At 42.9% G+C, this 16401-nt stretch overlaps 1 protein-coding gene across 1 annotated transcript in view; it reads left to right on the top strand.

Annotated features, from left to right (window-relative positions):
• Positions 1 to 16401, top strand: part of LOC132592948 (uncharacterized) — a 74617-nt gene that overhangs the window by 18689 nt on the left and 39527 nt on the right. Inside the window, exons 2-4 of the mRNA XM_060281198.1 lie at positions 5784 to 5936; positions 6835 to 7035; positions 12680 to 12928. Coding sequence (XP_060137181.1) covers positions 5784 to 5936; positions 6835 to 7035; positions 12680 to 12928 — 603 coding nt within the window. The remainder of the gene's footprint in view (positions 1 to 5783; positions 5937 to 6834; positions 7036 to 12679; positions 12929 to 16401) is intronic.

Below are 16401 nucleotides of genomic sequence, written 5' to 3' on the forward strand. Positions count from 1 at the left end.
TTGGCCTACAACTCCCATGATCCCTAGCTAACAGGCCCAGTGGTCAGGGATGATGGGAATTGTAGTCCAAAACATCTGGAGGGGCGAAGTTTGGGGATGCCTTGGGTAGACCTATTGAGTCCGTGTCAGGATAATTGTTGGAAAATTGTGCACAATATATTGACACATTTCTACACCGTTTCACTAAAGAAACCCCGTCTTACATTAAGGATACAAAACATATCATAACCTGTCATGGGGACTCCTTACAGGAAGCCTCCCCCGGTCATCCTGACCAGTACGTCTCCAAGCGTCAGCGTCAGCAGCGGGTCAGGAGGAGAGAAGGAGGAGTGGAGCGGAATGGAGGAAGAGCTTCGGGAGGCTACAGAGCCCCTGGACACGCTCGGGAGAACAGGAAGTGGGACGGGGGCTCTGACAGGCAGGAGAGCCTATGCACCACTCCAACCAGCAAGAAGGGGAACCTTTCCATCCAGCGCCTGAATTTAGGCGTGCACCCACACGCAGGGTTAAGGCGCAGCGTTTCGGGATGTCAAGGCTTTTATGCTGGTAACGAGGGAGAAAGAAGTATTGCAGGGTTCTGACAGTGATGAGGCAGTCATGCTTTCTGGTACTGTATCTTTGCACTGTAAAAAGTATGCACAATAAAACTCTTAAAGACAAGAAGGACTGGAGCGTCTTTATTCGAGAGTAGCCGCAAGCCCCTGTGACATAACCCTTATTGAAAATTTGCATGTTACTCCACATACTATTATTGCTAAATGGGATGTGTCGTCCCTATATACTAATGTACCTCTGGATACTGTAAAATCTCAAATCCAAGAACTGCTAATGGATTATAATCAGTCGTCACCACCAGTACATTTCTTAATGGAGATTCTTATTTACTTTTATCTAATATTTTTTTCAGGTTTGGTTCAAAGTACTTCATTAAAAGAAAAGCTGTAGCCATGGGCTCTACGTAAATGTGCTCCTAGTCTGCCCAACATCTTTATGAGAAATTGTCATTTAGAACATATTGCTCATAATAACCCATTCAGCGAATACATCCTGTTTTATGGCTGGTACATAGATGAATTGATATTTTTTTATTTTCGGAGGGTATTTTTGAACCGTTCAACCGTTGGATCAATAGTGCGAGTCCACACTTGACCTTTGAAGGTACATTGAGTCAACATTGTTTACCTTTCCTTGATCTAGAAATCGAAGCACAAAGTCAAACGTGGGTTTTTTTAGATGTGGGCATTGTACCTCCTGTAAATATGCTCTACAGGTAAAAGAGTTTACCAATAAAGAAGGTTTTAAGTTCATTTTACAGGCAATTGCCACATGTGCTACTCCACATGTAATTTACGTGATTAGATGTCCCTGTGGTTTGTTGTATGTAGGTCATACTCTCAGACCAACATAGCTGCCATGTTCTCCCATTTTTTAAGGGAAATACCCTTATGCTGAATAGGCTTCCTCGTGAGAAAAGGGAAAACTTGGCAGCTATGCAGACCAATAAATGTAAGAATATCAGAGCACTGTTCCAGGATTAGGAACAATGTAGTAGATGTTCCTCTAGTACAACATTTTATTGAAGCATCTCATTCAAATGAGGATCTGACCTTTTATGTAATTTGGACATATAATTAAATAAATAAATCAAAATAATAACGGTTGTACAGTTGTTTATGGTATTTATATTATTCCTTTTGTAAAAAAAGTGTGTGACATTACAATATTGCATTTATTTGCATCACCCAGACACTGTACTACTAATGAAGCCCAGGATGGCAAAACAAGGTTTATATCCAAGAAATCATTGTCTTCAGAATAGGATTCTGCAGAACTGGAACTACTTGTTATTGCTGAGACTTAATGAACTGATGCAGGTGGAACAGACACGTACCAATGTCTAGACCTGATCCATGAAGTGATTACAGTATGAATTGCTCCACTGGGTCTTCTGCTGGTTTCATTGTATTTTATGACTCATTTCTGTTGAAATTTATATGATACAGTGAATTAGTATACTTTATTTGGCAAAAAATGCAGCCGGTTACGAATCATGTGTTTATTCAGAAAATCCAAGCCACAAATATGAAGCAGCAACCGTGTCAGGGTGCCTGGGAAGCCATGGCCTTAAGGCGGACAACTAAATGGGAGTACGAGCTAGGCTCAATAAGACCTTAATTAACATCACGGGCTTCTTGAGGTGAGGCTGCCTTCTGTTCCTGCTGGGAACCTCTCCTTGCCCCTCGAATGGGCCACGTAATTCCGCAAGATGTGGTAGGATGACTCTTGGAACACATATCGCAAACATGCGAATAGCTACATCCCTGGCTCTGGCAGGAACCCTTATTATATTCCCAACAAATAAGACACCTTCCTGGCTTCTTAATCTCCTGCTTGGATTTGAACTGCTCAGTGTACTTGCTCTCGAAATTTGGAGAGACATAAGTTGTCCATACATCAAGATCCTTATAATGCCATCAAGCAGACGGGATATGGCAGCCCGATGATGGAAACTCTTGTCGTAGCTTATAGCTTCCGCCTCACCAGCCAGCGTGAAGGCCTTATGCACCAATGATTGATAAATCCACTGGTGCAAACTTCTCTTGGGATGAGCTGCAGAAATAACCCCAGCAAATACTTGAAAGGCATCAAGCCACTTCTCAAGGGTTCTCTCCACTTCAAGGGAGCTGGCCTTGCCCTTCCCCGAAGCAACCTGCTTATCCTTGTCTGGGCATTCATTATGGGGAAGGAGTTTGAAAATATCCACATAGCGACCGTTGAGTATCCTGTTTCGCATTCTGGATGGCAAATGCACACTTGGAATAATATCCCAGACAGCATTGGTCGAAACTTAAACATCTTTGACCGGTTCACCATCAAATGCATCAAGGCAATGAAAGGAAGGGAATTAACCAAGGAGGGAAGAATAACTACTGGGGAAAGCAAGGGGGAAAGGGGGAATAAAGGAAAGAGATCACCAGGATCTAAGATAAATCGCTCTCTCTCTCAGTTGCCCAGAGAACAGGCTGTTGCTGTTTCGAATGCACGCACTGAAAGAGGAAGCTCTGGGTCACGTGCATGAGTATATATAGGTCCCTCGATCCATTTGGACTGCGCTCCATTGGCCAAATTGAACCCATCATCAAGGGACCTACCAATCGGGTGTTGTGGCTAACCAATCTTACCCACCCACAACACAGGCGGTCGGTCTCCAGGTCGCACCACAACACGTACCCTCTTTGAGGGTGGACCCGATCTAGACACATATAAAAACTATTCTGAAAATGCTTGATTTAAAGCATTTTAAAAAAATACATTTAATTTTCCATATGGCTCATCATTGCCCTCTAGCGTCACATTGTATAGTTCACTTTAAACACAGTTAAAACGTTTTATTTGCAGCTGTATAGTGGAGTCCCTGGAGGGCCAGGCCTGAGCATCCCTACCTCTGCTTAGGGATGTAAGAACAAGCAATTTCTATTCTGACCTGTCAAGGTCATCGTGTTCCCATCAGTTGTAGTTTAGTTTTTGCCAAATATGAAATTATTTTTCTTATTTGTCTGCTATTTAATTTTTAATATGTAATTTACAAATATTATTAATTTTTCTTAATTGACAGTGTGATTATTTCCTCACTATACTTGTCAGCAAAAAGGCCATTCATTTCAACGTAAAAGGAAAAACAAATCAAATGGGGTTTAAGAAGTCAATGATTATATATTGTTGGCAGACTGAAAGCCATCACAGAAGCAAATACCAACTGGTATTCACTGGATTGGTTTCTGCTTCAGACATGGGCTAAATAAGCATCAATTTCCAATCTATTTCAATTTCCATCTGAATTCCCCCATATCCATATCCCCTGTCGTGTTTTCAATTAGTCTGGTGATCTTTCCACACGACAGAGGAAAATACGGTCTTAGCCCTTTCTCTGCTGTGCTAATTATCAGTATGGAGAGATATAGGCTAAAAAGAGTAATTTTCTGTGTAAGGTTCTGTGTAAATAATGTCATAAAAATGTATGATTTGCATATTACAGGCTTTTAACCTGCCCCCCCCCCACTCCCCAGATCATGATGGTAGCAAAGGCATAGTAGGAATCTGTCTGTTGAGACATCTTTTCCTGGAGCATAGAGGGAATAATTCTCGATTTCAGGTGAGATGTAATCCTTTTCTAAGTAAGCTTCCTGATTTACTCATTGCAAGATAAGATCCACTTCCCTTTGTTCTTGGCATTGTGTACAAAGAGGAAACAAAAATAATGAGGCACACTGAGCTGTTGTTGGGAAATATAAATATATGCCATTTCTTGTGGCTGAGCAAAGATCAGACACCTGTAGTTGGAGGAAGGAAGGGCAAAGTGGGACTTCTAAAAAGAGTACTTCCCCGTCAGAGTTCCTTAGAGAAGAGATGGGCTCCATCATGGCATTCCTCTTGCTCACCTGTGGTCTCTTATTATTGTTGCCTGAAGCTGTGGGTAAGAAATATTCCATTGATTGTTTCTGATTCATCTTAATGAAGCTAGTGGATCATTGATCTCTGCTTTCAAAGGATCTCTTACAGCTAGCTATCACTTGCATCAACTTCTGTTTAGCTATGGTCCTGTCTTAGTGGGGAAAAGATGACTTACAGTCTGTCCACCCATCAGTAAGCCCCACTGAGTTAATGGGCTTGCCAGTGCTGTTTTTTCTAGAAAAAGAGGTGCTGGAGCTCAACATGAACAGCTCCCTTGTTCTATTATAATGGCAATGGCACCTACCTGAGAGATGCTGGAAGTGAGTTCTGGAGAGTTTCGGCTGATAAAACAACCCTGGGCCTTACTCCTAGGTAAGTGTGCACAGGATTGTAGCCTTCATCAAGGTTCTATAGCCCTTAAACGAAACCTCAGGCATGTATAACTAAGGGTAGACTGAAATTCATTCCCCTTAAAAAGCGCCACATCCTTCCCTTACCAAAATGGGGCATGGTTTTCTGCTACTTTTAGAAGACATCTGAAGGCAGCGTGTTTAGGGAAGTTTTTAAATGTTTGTTGTTTTAGTATGTGATGTGAGCAACCCAGAGTGGCTGGGGAAACCCAGTCAAATGGCTGACGTATAAAAAATATAAATAAATAATAATAATTGGCTCACCCATACTTACCTTTCTCCTCATTTCTAGGCACAGTTCCGGGCTTTCCAGGTCCACATCTGATCTGACTGCTTGTTTTTGGACCTGGCATCCCTGAAAACCCACTCTTTACTGCAGAATTGGAAGAAATGGCAATCCATGGAAAACCCAAATTACCATTCGATCTGATTCAGTGGTAAAGATTGGGTTTTCCTGGGAAACTGGTGGGCAAAATAAATAAAAAAATAAGCACTCAGACATGGACTGAAAAAGCATGGCTGCTGGTCCCAAGTGCCTCTACCACAGCCCAGGTTGGGTGGGATGCTCCAGTGACTACATATGGTACCAGTCTGTGGCACACTGGGGAGCGGGGAATGCCAGCCCACCGCAGGAGACAGCTTGAGAAGCAGTCCCCTGCTCTGTATCCACTGCTCGCTCGCTCACTGCTAGTTTTTGAAACCACATTCACATGGTATTAGCCACGATCCATATTGATGCTGTAGTTTCTGCTGTTTGGTGTGTGATTTTCTTAAATCAGCTTCAATTCGACTAGAAAACTGAATGCTGAGTAAGTGGAAATTGAGACAGCTGTTGCACATGCATGGATGATAACGATACCCTTTCCAGTTAATGAATTGTAGTTCTCATTCTTACACCTTTGTCCCCTGTTTCCATTTCAGTTGGTGCTCCCTGTGTCTGCCCATTTATTCACAACCGTAAACTCTATTCCTCTTGCACCAAGGACGGCACTAATTATCTGTGGTGTCCCACACAAGTTGACTCTGAGACGGGAAAGATGTATGAATCTTCCTATAGAGAATGTTTCACTACAGGTGACCTGTATTTTCTTCCACTTCTGGTTTCCTGTGTCACACGTATGCATAGCCATTTTACTCTAATAAAGTAAACAGATCCTCCTTATGAACTTTAAAGCTAGATGTGGGTTCTCCCTAGGCAACTGATTGGACATCGTGGAAACAAAATGTTGAATTAGATGGGCCTTTGGTCTGATGCAGCAGAACTCTTTATGTGCTCTTTAAGAGGTTAGGGACTACCATCAGTAGCTTGTATAGATTTCCTTATGCCCGAACTATTACAAATCTCTTTCCAAGGATTAGATAAAAGTTGCTTCAAGCAACAAGATCTCTGAAGAAATGAAACACATCACCAATATGTTAATTTGAAAAAAATGGTTCAAACTATTTACCCAAGAGGCACTTTTGTACAAATATTACTTACTAATAATTGATAAATATTGCATAGACCGGGCAGCGCTAAACTTTGGCCCTCCAGCAATTCCCATCTTCCCCGACCACTGGTCCTGTTAGCTAGGGATCATGGAAGTTGTAGGCCAAAACATCTGGAGGGCCGCAGTTTGGGGATGCCTGACATAGACCATAAAAGTCACATGTCATCTTTTCTAATATTACTGATATTACATTGTCATAAATGCCAGCTATCCTCATGTCTTGTTTTATATCTAGTATAACTGAATTCATCCACTTAATCTTTCTTTATAGTTTCTTGTTTCTTTAACATCATTGTCAATTGAGCAATTGTTACATGCTTTCACAGGCTCCTGACCAATTCTTTTGTCCATGGTTTGTAACTATCTTTCTAAGCATTTGTAAAGGAGATCCCTGGCAAGGTTTATGTGACCATTTTTTATTTTATTTTATGATCATCACTACTATGTTTCAATGCATATAATCTCACTCTGTTTGGGTCTAGAGAATGGAGGTAATGATGGTGGACGACCCTGTGTCTTCCCCTTTGTGTACAGGGGAGAAACCTTCTATAAATGCACCCAAAAATATTCACCGAGAAGGAACTTCTGGTGTGCGACAACAGGGGACTTTGGCAAGGATGGGAAATGGAGCTACTGTGCTGATATCGGTGAGCATGATGCAGGGGGCTGGAATAACAGGAGTGGTTGGCCGGATGAATAATTAGTGAAGGCACCTTGTAGGCCAAGGAGAGTGAGAGGGAAGTTCAGCATTCCCCAATCTGGTGTCCTCCGGACATTTTAAACTGCAGTTCCCATCACCACTGACCAGCGGCCATACTTGTTAGGGGCAGACTGATGTGAAACACCTGGAAGGCCCCACATTGGGAGCATTGCTTTGCATGCAAAACATCAAATTTTCATTCCCCAGAATCTCCAGGTAGGGCTGGAAGAGCGTCCTTGCCAGTCAGAGTAGACAACACCAAGCTAGATGGATCTCGCGTCTGACTCAGTTTGGACTCAGCTACATTTCTCATGTTACAATGCTATAACTGCATTATAAACATGTGACACCAGTTGTCACTGTTGAGCACAAAACTTGGTGTAAATTCACAGTTTTTTCTCTTTTGTTATAACAATTTAATTTATGACTTGTTTAAAGTGCCCCCCCTGTGTGTTGATCCAGCCTGTGTCAGCTTTCTCCCTTCTTATGAAAAATTTGCTTAGTCTTAGCATTCCTGACCCCTTCATGGATCAATGCCTTGTCGTGGCGAAGGGGCTTGAATAACTCAGAGAAGCTATGAGCTATGCCATGCAGTGCCACCCAAGATGGACAGGTCATAGTGGAGAGTTTTGACTAAACGTGATCCACCTGGAGAAGGAACTGGCAAGCCACTCCAGTATCCCTGCCAAGAAAACTCCATGGACAAAATCCATGGGGTCACGAAGAGTCGGACACGACTAAACGACTAAACAACAACAACAACAAAGCATTCCTGAGCACAGTTCTAGGTTCAGGCCAGGACATCTGATATAACAGGTTTGGATAGGACCATAGAGAACTGAGTAAATAGTCTTCAGAACAGTGAAAAAAGGATTAGTTAGATGAACCACAAGTCACACATTATATAAGAGCTTGGTGCACAGCATATAATAGCTTTGTGAGCTTATATGAGAATAAGTGGTTTGGTAGAAGTTATTTCAGTGGGTCTGCTCTGAGCATGACAAACATTTGTAGAATGAGTTGACATTGTACAGTGAGTACTGAGCATTCAGTGGATGTCAGATGATCAAACTGGAATGGATCTGGGAAAAGCCCAATCTCCACAGGTGCTTAAAACTTTATGTATGGTGCTTGCAATATGGCTCTAAAGCAGGGGTCAGCAAACTTTTTCAGCAGGGGGCCGGATTATTTTTTGGAAAAAAATGTGATCTAATTCCTATGCCCCACAAATAACCCAGAGATGCATTTTAAATAAAAGGACACATTCTATGCATGTAAAAACATGCTGATTCCAGGACCGTCTGCGGGCCGGATTTAGAAGGCAATTGGGCCGCATCTGGCCCCCGGACCTTAGTTTGGGGACCCTGCTCTAAAGCACGGTTTGGAAATGCTAAAAGGCAATGCTATGATGAGTCACTGATGTTTAGCATGTGGAGAGAATTCTGGGTCACAGTGCCCACAGGTTTGTTGTAGATATAAATTAATAGTTATGAAGTAAATCTGCTGTACTTCCCAGAACTTGTTAGTTGGAAGAATTATTTCCATTTTTTAATCATTTGGGCTATAGGTTTCATTGGAACTGTTGAACATAAATGATATTTTGTCTACTCTGTTCTCATTTTCCAGGCGATTATCAAGGTAGCGGCTGCAAAAGTCTATGATTCCTGTTATCCAGTTTGGATCACAACAGGTGGATGGGTAAATGAAAGACCAGTGGGTGCGCCGACTAGAAGCCTTACTGTTGATGACCCTGTTACCGATATATAAAGTCTGACCCTATATAACCCTGATGGTGGCCTAAAAATAAATAAGATGTGGCAGTGGGAGATTATTAATCTTTGTCAAACTGTATCTTTGTGCTACAAAAATAAAACATTTATTTTAGTTTGCCAGGCAGCATAAAAAAATGTATGATGAGTGATCACTATGAAATATGATGAGCGCGGGAGAAAGTTTTTGCAACTGCATGAATGAGATTGCATAGTCTTCATAGGATGAATGAAAATATGTACATGTGGCTGGTTGTATGTGAGAGTTTGTGTGTTCTATCACACACTTCACCCAAACATCCAAAAGCTGCCCAAGGGGTCTTTCGCTTTCACTGGTTCATGTCAAAGAAATATCTGTAGTAGATAAAGTGAGTATGATTCAGTATTCAGAGATATCCTAGTTAAAACCAGCAGCAAGCATCAACCAAGCAAAGCTCTCATGCCCAGCCAATGCCCTCAGCCCTGAAGGGGACAGCCCTGCCACCCCATTCAACTGTGGTCACTTCCTTTCAAAATTCTGCCTTCTCAGCCCCTCTCCTTGGGTAGAACTTAATGCAAACACATCAGATCAATACTTTCTGTACTAAAAAATGCAGGCGGACAGTGTCATCCACTCCTAACTCGGACAGCCACTTTTGAAGGATATCATGGTTGATGGTATTGAAAGTAGCTGAGAGGTCAATGAGACACTCTGGGCAGCTTCCAACAGAAAAATAAAATACAGTAATCTGTTAAACATTAAAAGCCTCGCTTAACATGGCTGCCTTCAGATGTCTTCTAAAAGTCTGGTGCGATGTATCCCCGACAGAGACAATAAATTATGAGACGAAGGGGGTCCAGGGGCAAGGCAAACCCCACTCACCTCCTTTTGCCTTAAGATAAACCCCTCTCTATTTCTGTGCTTCGTAGTAATGCGAGTCTAATTCCAACTTACATGGCCTTGTATCATAAATACCCAAGGCTATTTAAATGAACAACCTCTTGCCTACAGTAAAGGACCTCCCTCAGCTCGTTTCCCCCCTGTATCAGTTTACCTTACCACCTCGGAAACTTTGTGGCACTCTAGGTTTTCACTATTTTGCCCCTTCTGTGTGACACTAGGACACAAACTAACACCCCTTTTTCCTTAGGTAAGTTTTGCCCTTTTTTGTTTTGCCACCTCTGTGAGTATTTGATACGCTGCTGGAAAAACTATCACGATGGTCCTCGGCACAAAAAGCTGAATTTTATTTTCTTGAGAACGTAGGTTTTTCATGATTCATAAGGTTACAAACTTAGGTACAGCTAAACATTAACTCCGTCAAACTTCAGCATCAAGTTACCCAAACCTAATCTAAACCACCACTATCCTGGCCCCACACCCTTCTCCTTTCCTCTTCTTCACCACACTCTCTCTCCCTCTCCAACGGCCATAACGGCCGTTGGGAAATGCCTTGCCCCCAAAGGAAGCGCTGTCAGTTAAGTTGGAGGTGGATTAACTCTTTCTGAGCCAGGGTGTAATAAACATTCCACACTAGGGCTAATCCGTTACATCTAGTAGTTGCTTTTCTTTTTGACATCTGATGGGAGGGCGTTTCACAGGGCAGGCGCCACCACCGAGGAGGCCCCCTGCCTAGTTCCCTGCAACTTGGCTTCTGGCAATGAGGGAACCGCCAGAAGGCCCTAGTGCTGGACCTCAGTGTCTGGGCGAACGATGGGGGTGGAGGCGCTCCTTCAGGTATACTGGACCAAAGCCATGCATAGTATGCATAATAGTTTCTCATTTGCACATATTTGTGACTAACCACCATTAATAGAAAGAACATTTCATAGAACTTGTGGCATATTGAGTTTATTGTCAACTGGGAACAATGTTAGTCCTGGCTCCCAGGTTATGACTCATATGTTTATTGCATTTCTACTTTATATTTTTATATATGAACGTAAAACATTTTAAATGTGCATCTACAGAATGTGATATGTGACACAGCCCTTAGATTAATAACAAGGATTAGTTTGTTGTTGATCAACAGGATTACCTAGAACTGTTGCATGAATCAATAAGATGGTTTCAGAGGAGCCTGCATTTCCAGGGGCAGGAAATTGTCATTTTGCAACAACAACAACAAAAGGTTGTTTGAAATCTCAGACACTTTTACAGAACCGGACACAAATCTCTCTTGCTGTTTGCTTTTCCAAGCTTCACTTCATTCCACTAGGGTGCTCTGAGAACAAAATTGGACCTTGTTCCCATTTTCAATTAATGAGTGTTGTGGGAACTGAGTTCATTCTAATTATGTCGAGCTTGTTGCATCATTACATTGCTTGTTATATAACAAGTTTTCTTGGGTTTGCTGAAAACCTTTTCAGCATTTCCTTCTCAAACTCCTCCTTTGTAACAATGCAATTTTTCTGTACACACTCAGGATGCATAGCCCATTGAGATGCTCCCCTGCCATCATTGACCTTAGCACTGTACTGTACAAGTGGTGCATGGTTGAGCAAGAGAGATACGCCAATCGAAAAATCATGGTTTCTTTGCGCTTTCGTAGAAAAGATCAACAATTTTGGTGCTTTCATAAGAAAGAAAGCTCAAGAACTTTATTGGTATTCTGGGTTTTACTTTTTGAATATAGCATCCCCAGAGATGAGCAGAATCTTTTTTTTAATGGAAGCAGAAAATATTTCCATCAGTTCGTGGAAACCATGCCCTATCTCTCAGTTGCGTTGCCAGTTGCATTGCTAGAATGCACCACAACATCATCCAAGCGACTTCAGCAAGCATTTCAATTTCAAATATTCTGATTATTTCCAATTTTAGTTGGGTTTTCACCCCTCCTGGCTACACCCATGGTTACATGTCTTGGAATTGCTAATAGATTTAAGCAATGATGGAGTTCTTTGAAGGGAGTGTGGAGAGTCAGTGTTTCAGGAATATAACACACATACACCCACCAGTGCTATTTTTCTAGAAAAAGAGGTGCTGGAACTCACAAGGAACACCTCCCTTGTTCTCTTACATTGGCAATGGCGCCCACCTGGGAGGTGCCGGAACTCAGTTAGGATGAGTTCCAGTTTTTTAAAAAGGCCCTACTCCCAACTCCCAGAACAAAACTGCTAATTCTCAGTGGCAGTGCCGTACTTCTGAAGCTGAGGTGTTGCCTTCAGGGCTTTGAAGCTAGCAATGAATTATAGCTCAGACCTAGCATTAATGATTTGCTAATTGTAATTTCAGAAGTATTACATATGTGGGAAATCCCATGCCAAAGCAGTGCAGGGATACAGGAAAGGGGAGAAAAGACCAGAGCTAATTTGTCATGGCCCAACCCAGCTGCCCATATATGACCTTGGTGTCTGAAGCAGCATCTGTATACTCTGTCTTTCATTTCATGTCATGAACCAATTCTTCTTTAATGCTCTTGTTTGTGAACCTTTTTATTAGGTACAGTGGTATCTTGGGTTACAGATGCTTCAGGTTACAGACACTTCAGGTTACAGATGCTTCAGGTTACAGACTCTGCTAACGCAGAAATAGTACCTCGCGTTAAGAACTTTGCTTCAGGATGAGAAATCACGCGGAACGGCAGCAGAGGGAGGCCCCATTAGCTAAAGTGGTACTTCAGGTTAAGAACAGTTTCAGGTTAAGAACGGACCTCCAAAAAGAATTAAGTTCTTAACCTGAGGTACCACTGTATAAGGGTTAGCAGTAAAGATGTCATTCATAACACATGCACATATTGACTATGGCAAAAGTTTCAAATCCTCTCAGGAAAGTGCGTAGAACACATCTAAGTGGTGGACTCACATATGGGTTGGAAGCAATCTTGCTTTACAGGATTCCCATCTTTTTTGACCCATCCCTCCATCATTTCCATCCAGGACTGAGTACAAACCCTACAGGGCCATGTGTGTTTCCTTTCATCTACAAAGGAAAACCCTATACCGGTCCATCTTGTACAGCTGATGGGGAATCCACTGAAAGTCTCTGGTGCTCTCTGACCTGCAACTATGATGAAGACCCAAAATGGACATACTGTGATCCTTCTGGTATGGGGAAAACAGAGTACACTGGAATCAGGAACAGGACGAGCAAGGATAACCACACGCTTCAGCACAGTGGTGGCAGGTGCTGGCGAAGGGAGCAGCCGGCCTTCCTTAAATAGCCAGCTCATCACAAATGCCTCTTACGAGCTGCAGCTGCCTCCAATTGTTCCCTATGTTTCTCAGATCTACACTCTACAGCTGAGATGGGAGGAGGGGAGGGGGCCCACCCACTCCTCTCTTCACAAGGGTCTGACTCTGACTCCTTCCTCCACCTGTTCTGGTCTTCCCTCTTCCCTATCTGATTCTTCCTCTTCTGAGGAGTGCTGCCACCAGTCCTCTCCAGGTATGAATTCCTCCATTTCCCCAGACTCTTCCATCGTTGCCTCTTCATCTAGGGGGACTTGCCACCATTCCTGCTCCTAGACAATGACAGTTCCCTTTCTCAAGGTCTGGGAGGAAGACCTTTCATTGCCTACAGACAGCCACCCAATCTTAAACAACTCTTCACCCACAATAATACAACCACCCGACTTAACATGGACACTGGTACCAGAGCCTGCAATAAACCCAGATGCCAACTTTGCTGCCACATACACCCGGACAACACCATTACTGGCCCCAACCACATCCAACATACCATCTCAGGACTATTTAATTGCTCCTCTTCTAACATTGTGTATGCCATCAAATGCCAACAGTGCCCTTCAGTTCTCTGTATTGGACAAACAGGCCAAACCCTATGCCAAATGATAAATGAACATAAATCTGACATCAGGAATCACAAGACAGAGATACCAGTAGGAGAACACTTCAGTCTCCCAGGGCATTCTATACAAGATCTCAAAGTAGCTGTCTTATTACAAAAGAATTTCAGAAATAGACTGGACAGAGAAGTTGCTGAACTGCAACTTATTACCAAGCTTAAAATCATGGAGAGACCTGGTTTGAAAAAAGACATTGGATTCTTATCTCATTATACATGATTAAGCTATCTTTAACAATCTCACCCCTTGCTTTTTCCTGTAGACCATTTGCAGCCATTAACAGTCGTTAACAGCTATCAGTCAGTCAGTCAATCAATCAATCAATCACCCAATCCCACCACCCTTCTGAGTCATACCCCTCCCCACCCTCTCACTGGGGACTTCTGTTTCAGTGTATCTGAAGAAGTGTGCATGCACACGAAAGCTCATACCTATGACAAACTTAGTTGGTCTCTAAGGTGCTGCTGGGAGGATTTTTTATTTATTTATTTATTATCTGGACGCAGGTGGCACTATGGTAAATATATAGTAGCAGCGGTGGAGCTTCATGCTCCGACACCGGGGGCGGGGGCAGGGCTGGCGCCCGTTCTGGGGGTGTGGTGACCTCCCAGAAGGGCGGGGCATGCGTTTCGGGGTGTGTCACGTCTCCCGGAGGTGCGTGCCACACGTTCCGGGGGCGGGGCACACGTTCCGGGGGTGGGGCGGACAGCCACAATGTCGCCCCTGGGATCCCGACATCCAGGGCTTTTCCGTACCCTGCTCTGGTTTGCCAGAGTCGGCGTATTCATGCTGGCCACATGACCCGGAAGCTGTCTGCGGACAAACGCCAACTCCCTCAGACAGTAAAGTGAGATGAGCACCGCAACCCCAGAGTCGTCCGTGACTGGACCTAATGGTCAGGGGTACCTTTACCTATTGAGCCCCTTAAGCCCTCTTCATGGCTCATCACCAAGGTGATCACCTCACCAGAAGGTTAGCTTGTCTTGAGTAGCATTTAAGACATGCTGGGTCTAGGCATTAGAAGGGCCTGGTACACATAAATACATAACTCTAGTCTGAGAATTTGTATGTTTCACTCAAGTGTGACTATGAGGTGCCAGGTTCCTATAGCTGAACACTATGGAATGAATATACTAGCATGGTTTTATTCATGTGGAAAATGCATATAAGGATTTATAAACACTCCTGCTTGTGTTGCACATAGAATGTTTTCTGCTTGTCCTGTTCAATCTCAGGGAATGCCCACTCTTGAGAGACAAATTGGAACAAATGGGAATCTGGTGAAACACAAAATTGCTGTTTGCTCCAATTAAGCGTTAAAAATATATTTTCCCTGGGGGAAAGAGCAGGACAAGAGGAAATGTGGAAAAGTCCTAAGGGCAGTGTGCATTTGCACTCTACATTTGGTGTTGTGTGGCCATCTAATTTTAAAGCTTGTGCAGTGCAGAAAATGTGCAATATGGAAAGCTGAAGGGAGTGTGTCTTGATGGAGGAGCATGTGCCTTAAATGCTTAAAGTGTCAAGTTCAGTCCTTATATGTTAACATGCCATGCTCTACTCAAGAGTAGTCAATACTGAGCTGGTTCCAGGATTGTCATATGTTTTCTTTTTCTAGGACATGTCTTCGTTTTCATGGGTAGAGTCATCACAGTGAGCCATAGTTAAAAGTAGAAGTTGACAAATGTGTCCTCTTTTTTGCTCTTCAAAATATGGCAACCCTAGAACTTGAACCAATGGTTTGAATCAGTAATAGTGTTGCCATACTTCCACAATTTCCCAGACATGTCTGGAATACTGCAGTCGGAAGCAGTGTCCGGGCAGAAATTGGTAAAAATGTCCGGGAAAATCTGGATGTATGCCAACCCATGTCAGCAGTGTCATTTTGGGCTATTTCCATTTTAAAATAGCTTCAAAGGTTCATCCCCCCAAAATAAATTTGCCAAAAAAGCTCAACAACTTCTTCAATATTTGAAATATGGCAATCCTATATATGGGGCCTCATATGAATTGTTTTTTTAAAAATTTTTTTAATGCAAGTGGTTGCCAAAATGGTTAAAACTGAATTTAAGACTGGAAAAGTTTGGAGATCCAGTATTGATAACATGAATCAAATGTACATCACATATCTGGATTACTGCTGATGAAGGATCCTAACATGAAACTAAAACAGTCCAGTAATGACTACCGTGGTACCTCTGGTTATGAATTTAATTTGTTCCGGAGGTCCATTCTTAACCTGAAACTGTTCTTAAACTGAGGGACCACTTTAGCTAATGGGGCCTCCTCCTGCTGTCGTGCTGCCGGCGCACAACTTCTGTTCTCTTCCTCCAAAAGACCTATAATTAAACCCCAATATACCATCTATCCATGCATACCACAAAAGAAAGGAGGGAGCAAAGTCCAAGTTTCTTCTGAACGTTAGCTCTTATTAGAAACGGGATCTTGGCAGACCTCTTCTCAAAGAAACATGTTCTCTTTTTCTTCCTGCCTCTCCTCTCCTCCATCCAGGACTAATGGCCGACCTTAGAGACCCATGTGTCTTCCTTTCATATATGAAGGCAAAATTTACTCATCTTGGAAAGCCCTGATGCTCTCTGACCAGCAACCATGATGAAAAACCCCATTCGAGAGACTGGACATTGGAGAGATTCTTCGCCCAACAATCACAAGCCAGATTGTGTGTGTGGGGGGGGGGGGCAACTTTAAATATTTTTTCAACTCCTTTGAAGTACTGGTAGACTGAAGTTCTGAGAGGGATAGATCAGGGGTTGGCAAAGTTTTTGTGGCTTTGGC

Source organism: Zootoca vivipara, chromosome 13, assembly GCF_963506605.1.
Source record: "Zootoca vivipara chromosome 13, rZooViv1.1, whole genome shotgun sequence".
NCBI classification, from domain to species: Eukaryota; Metazoa; Chordata; class Lepidosauria; order Squamata; family Lacertidae; genus Zootoca; species Zootoca vivipara.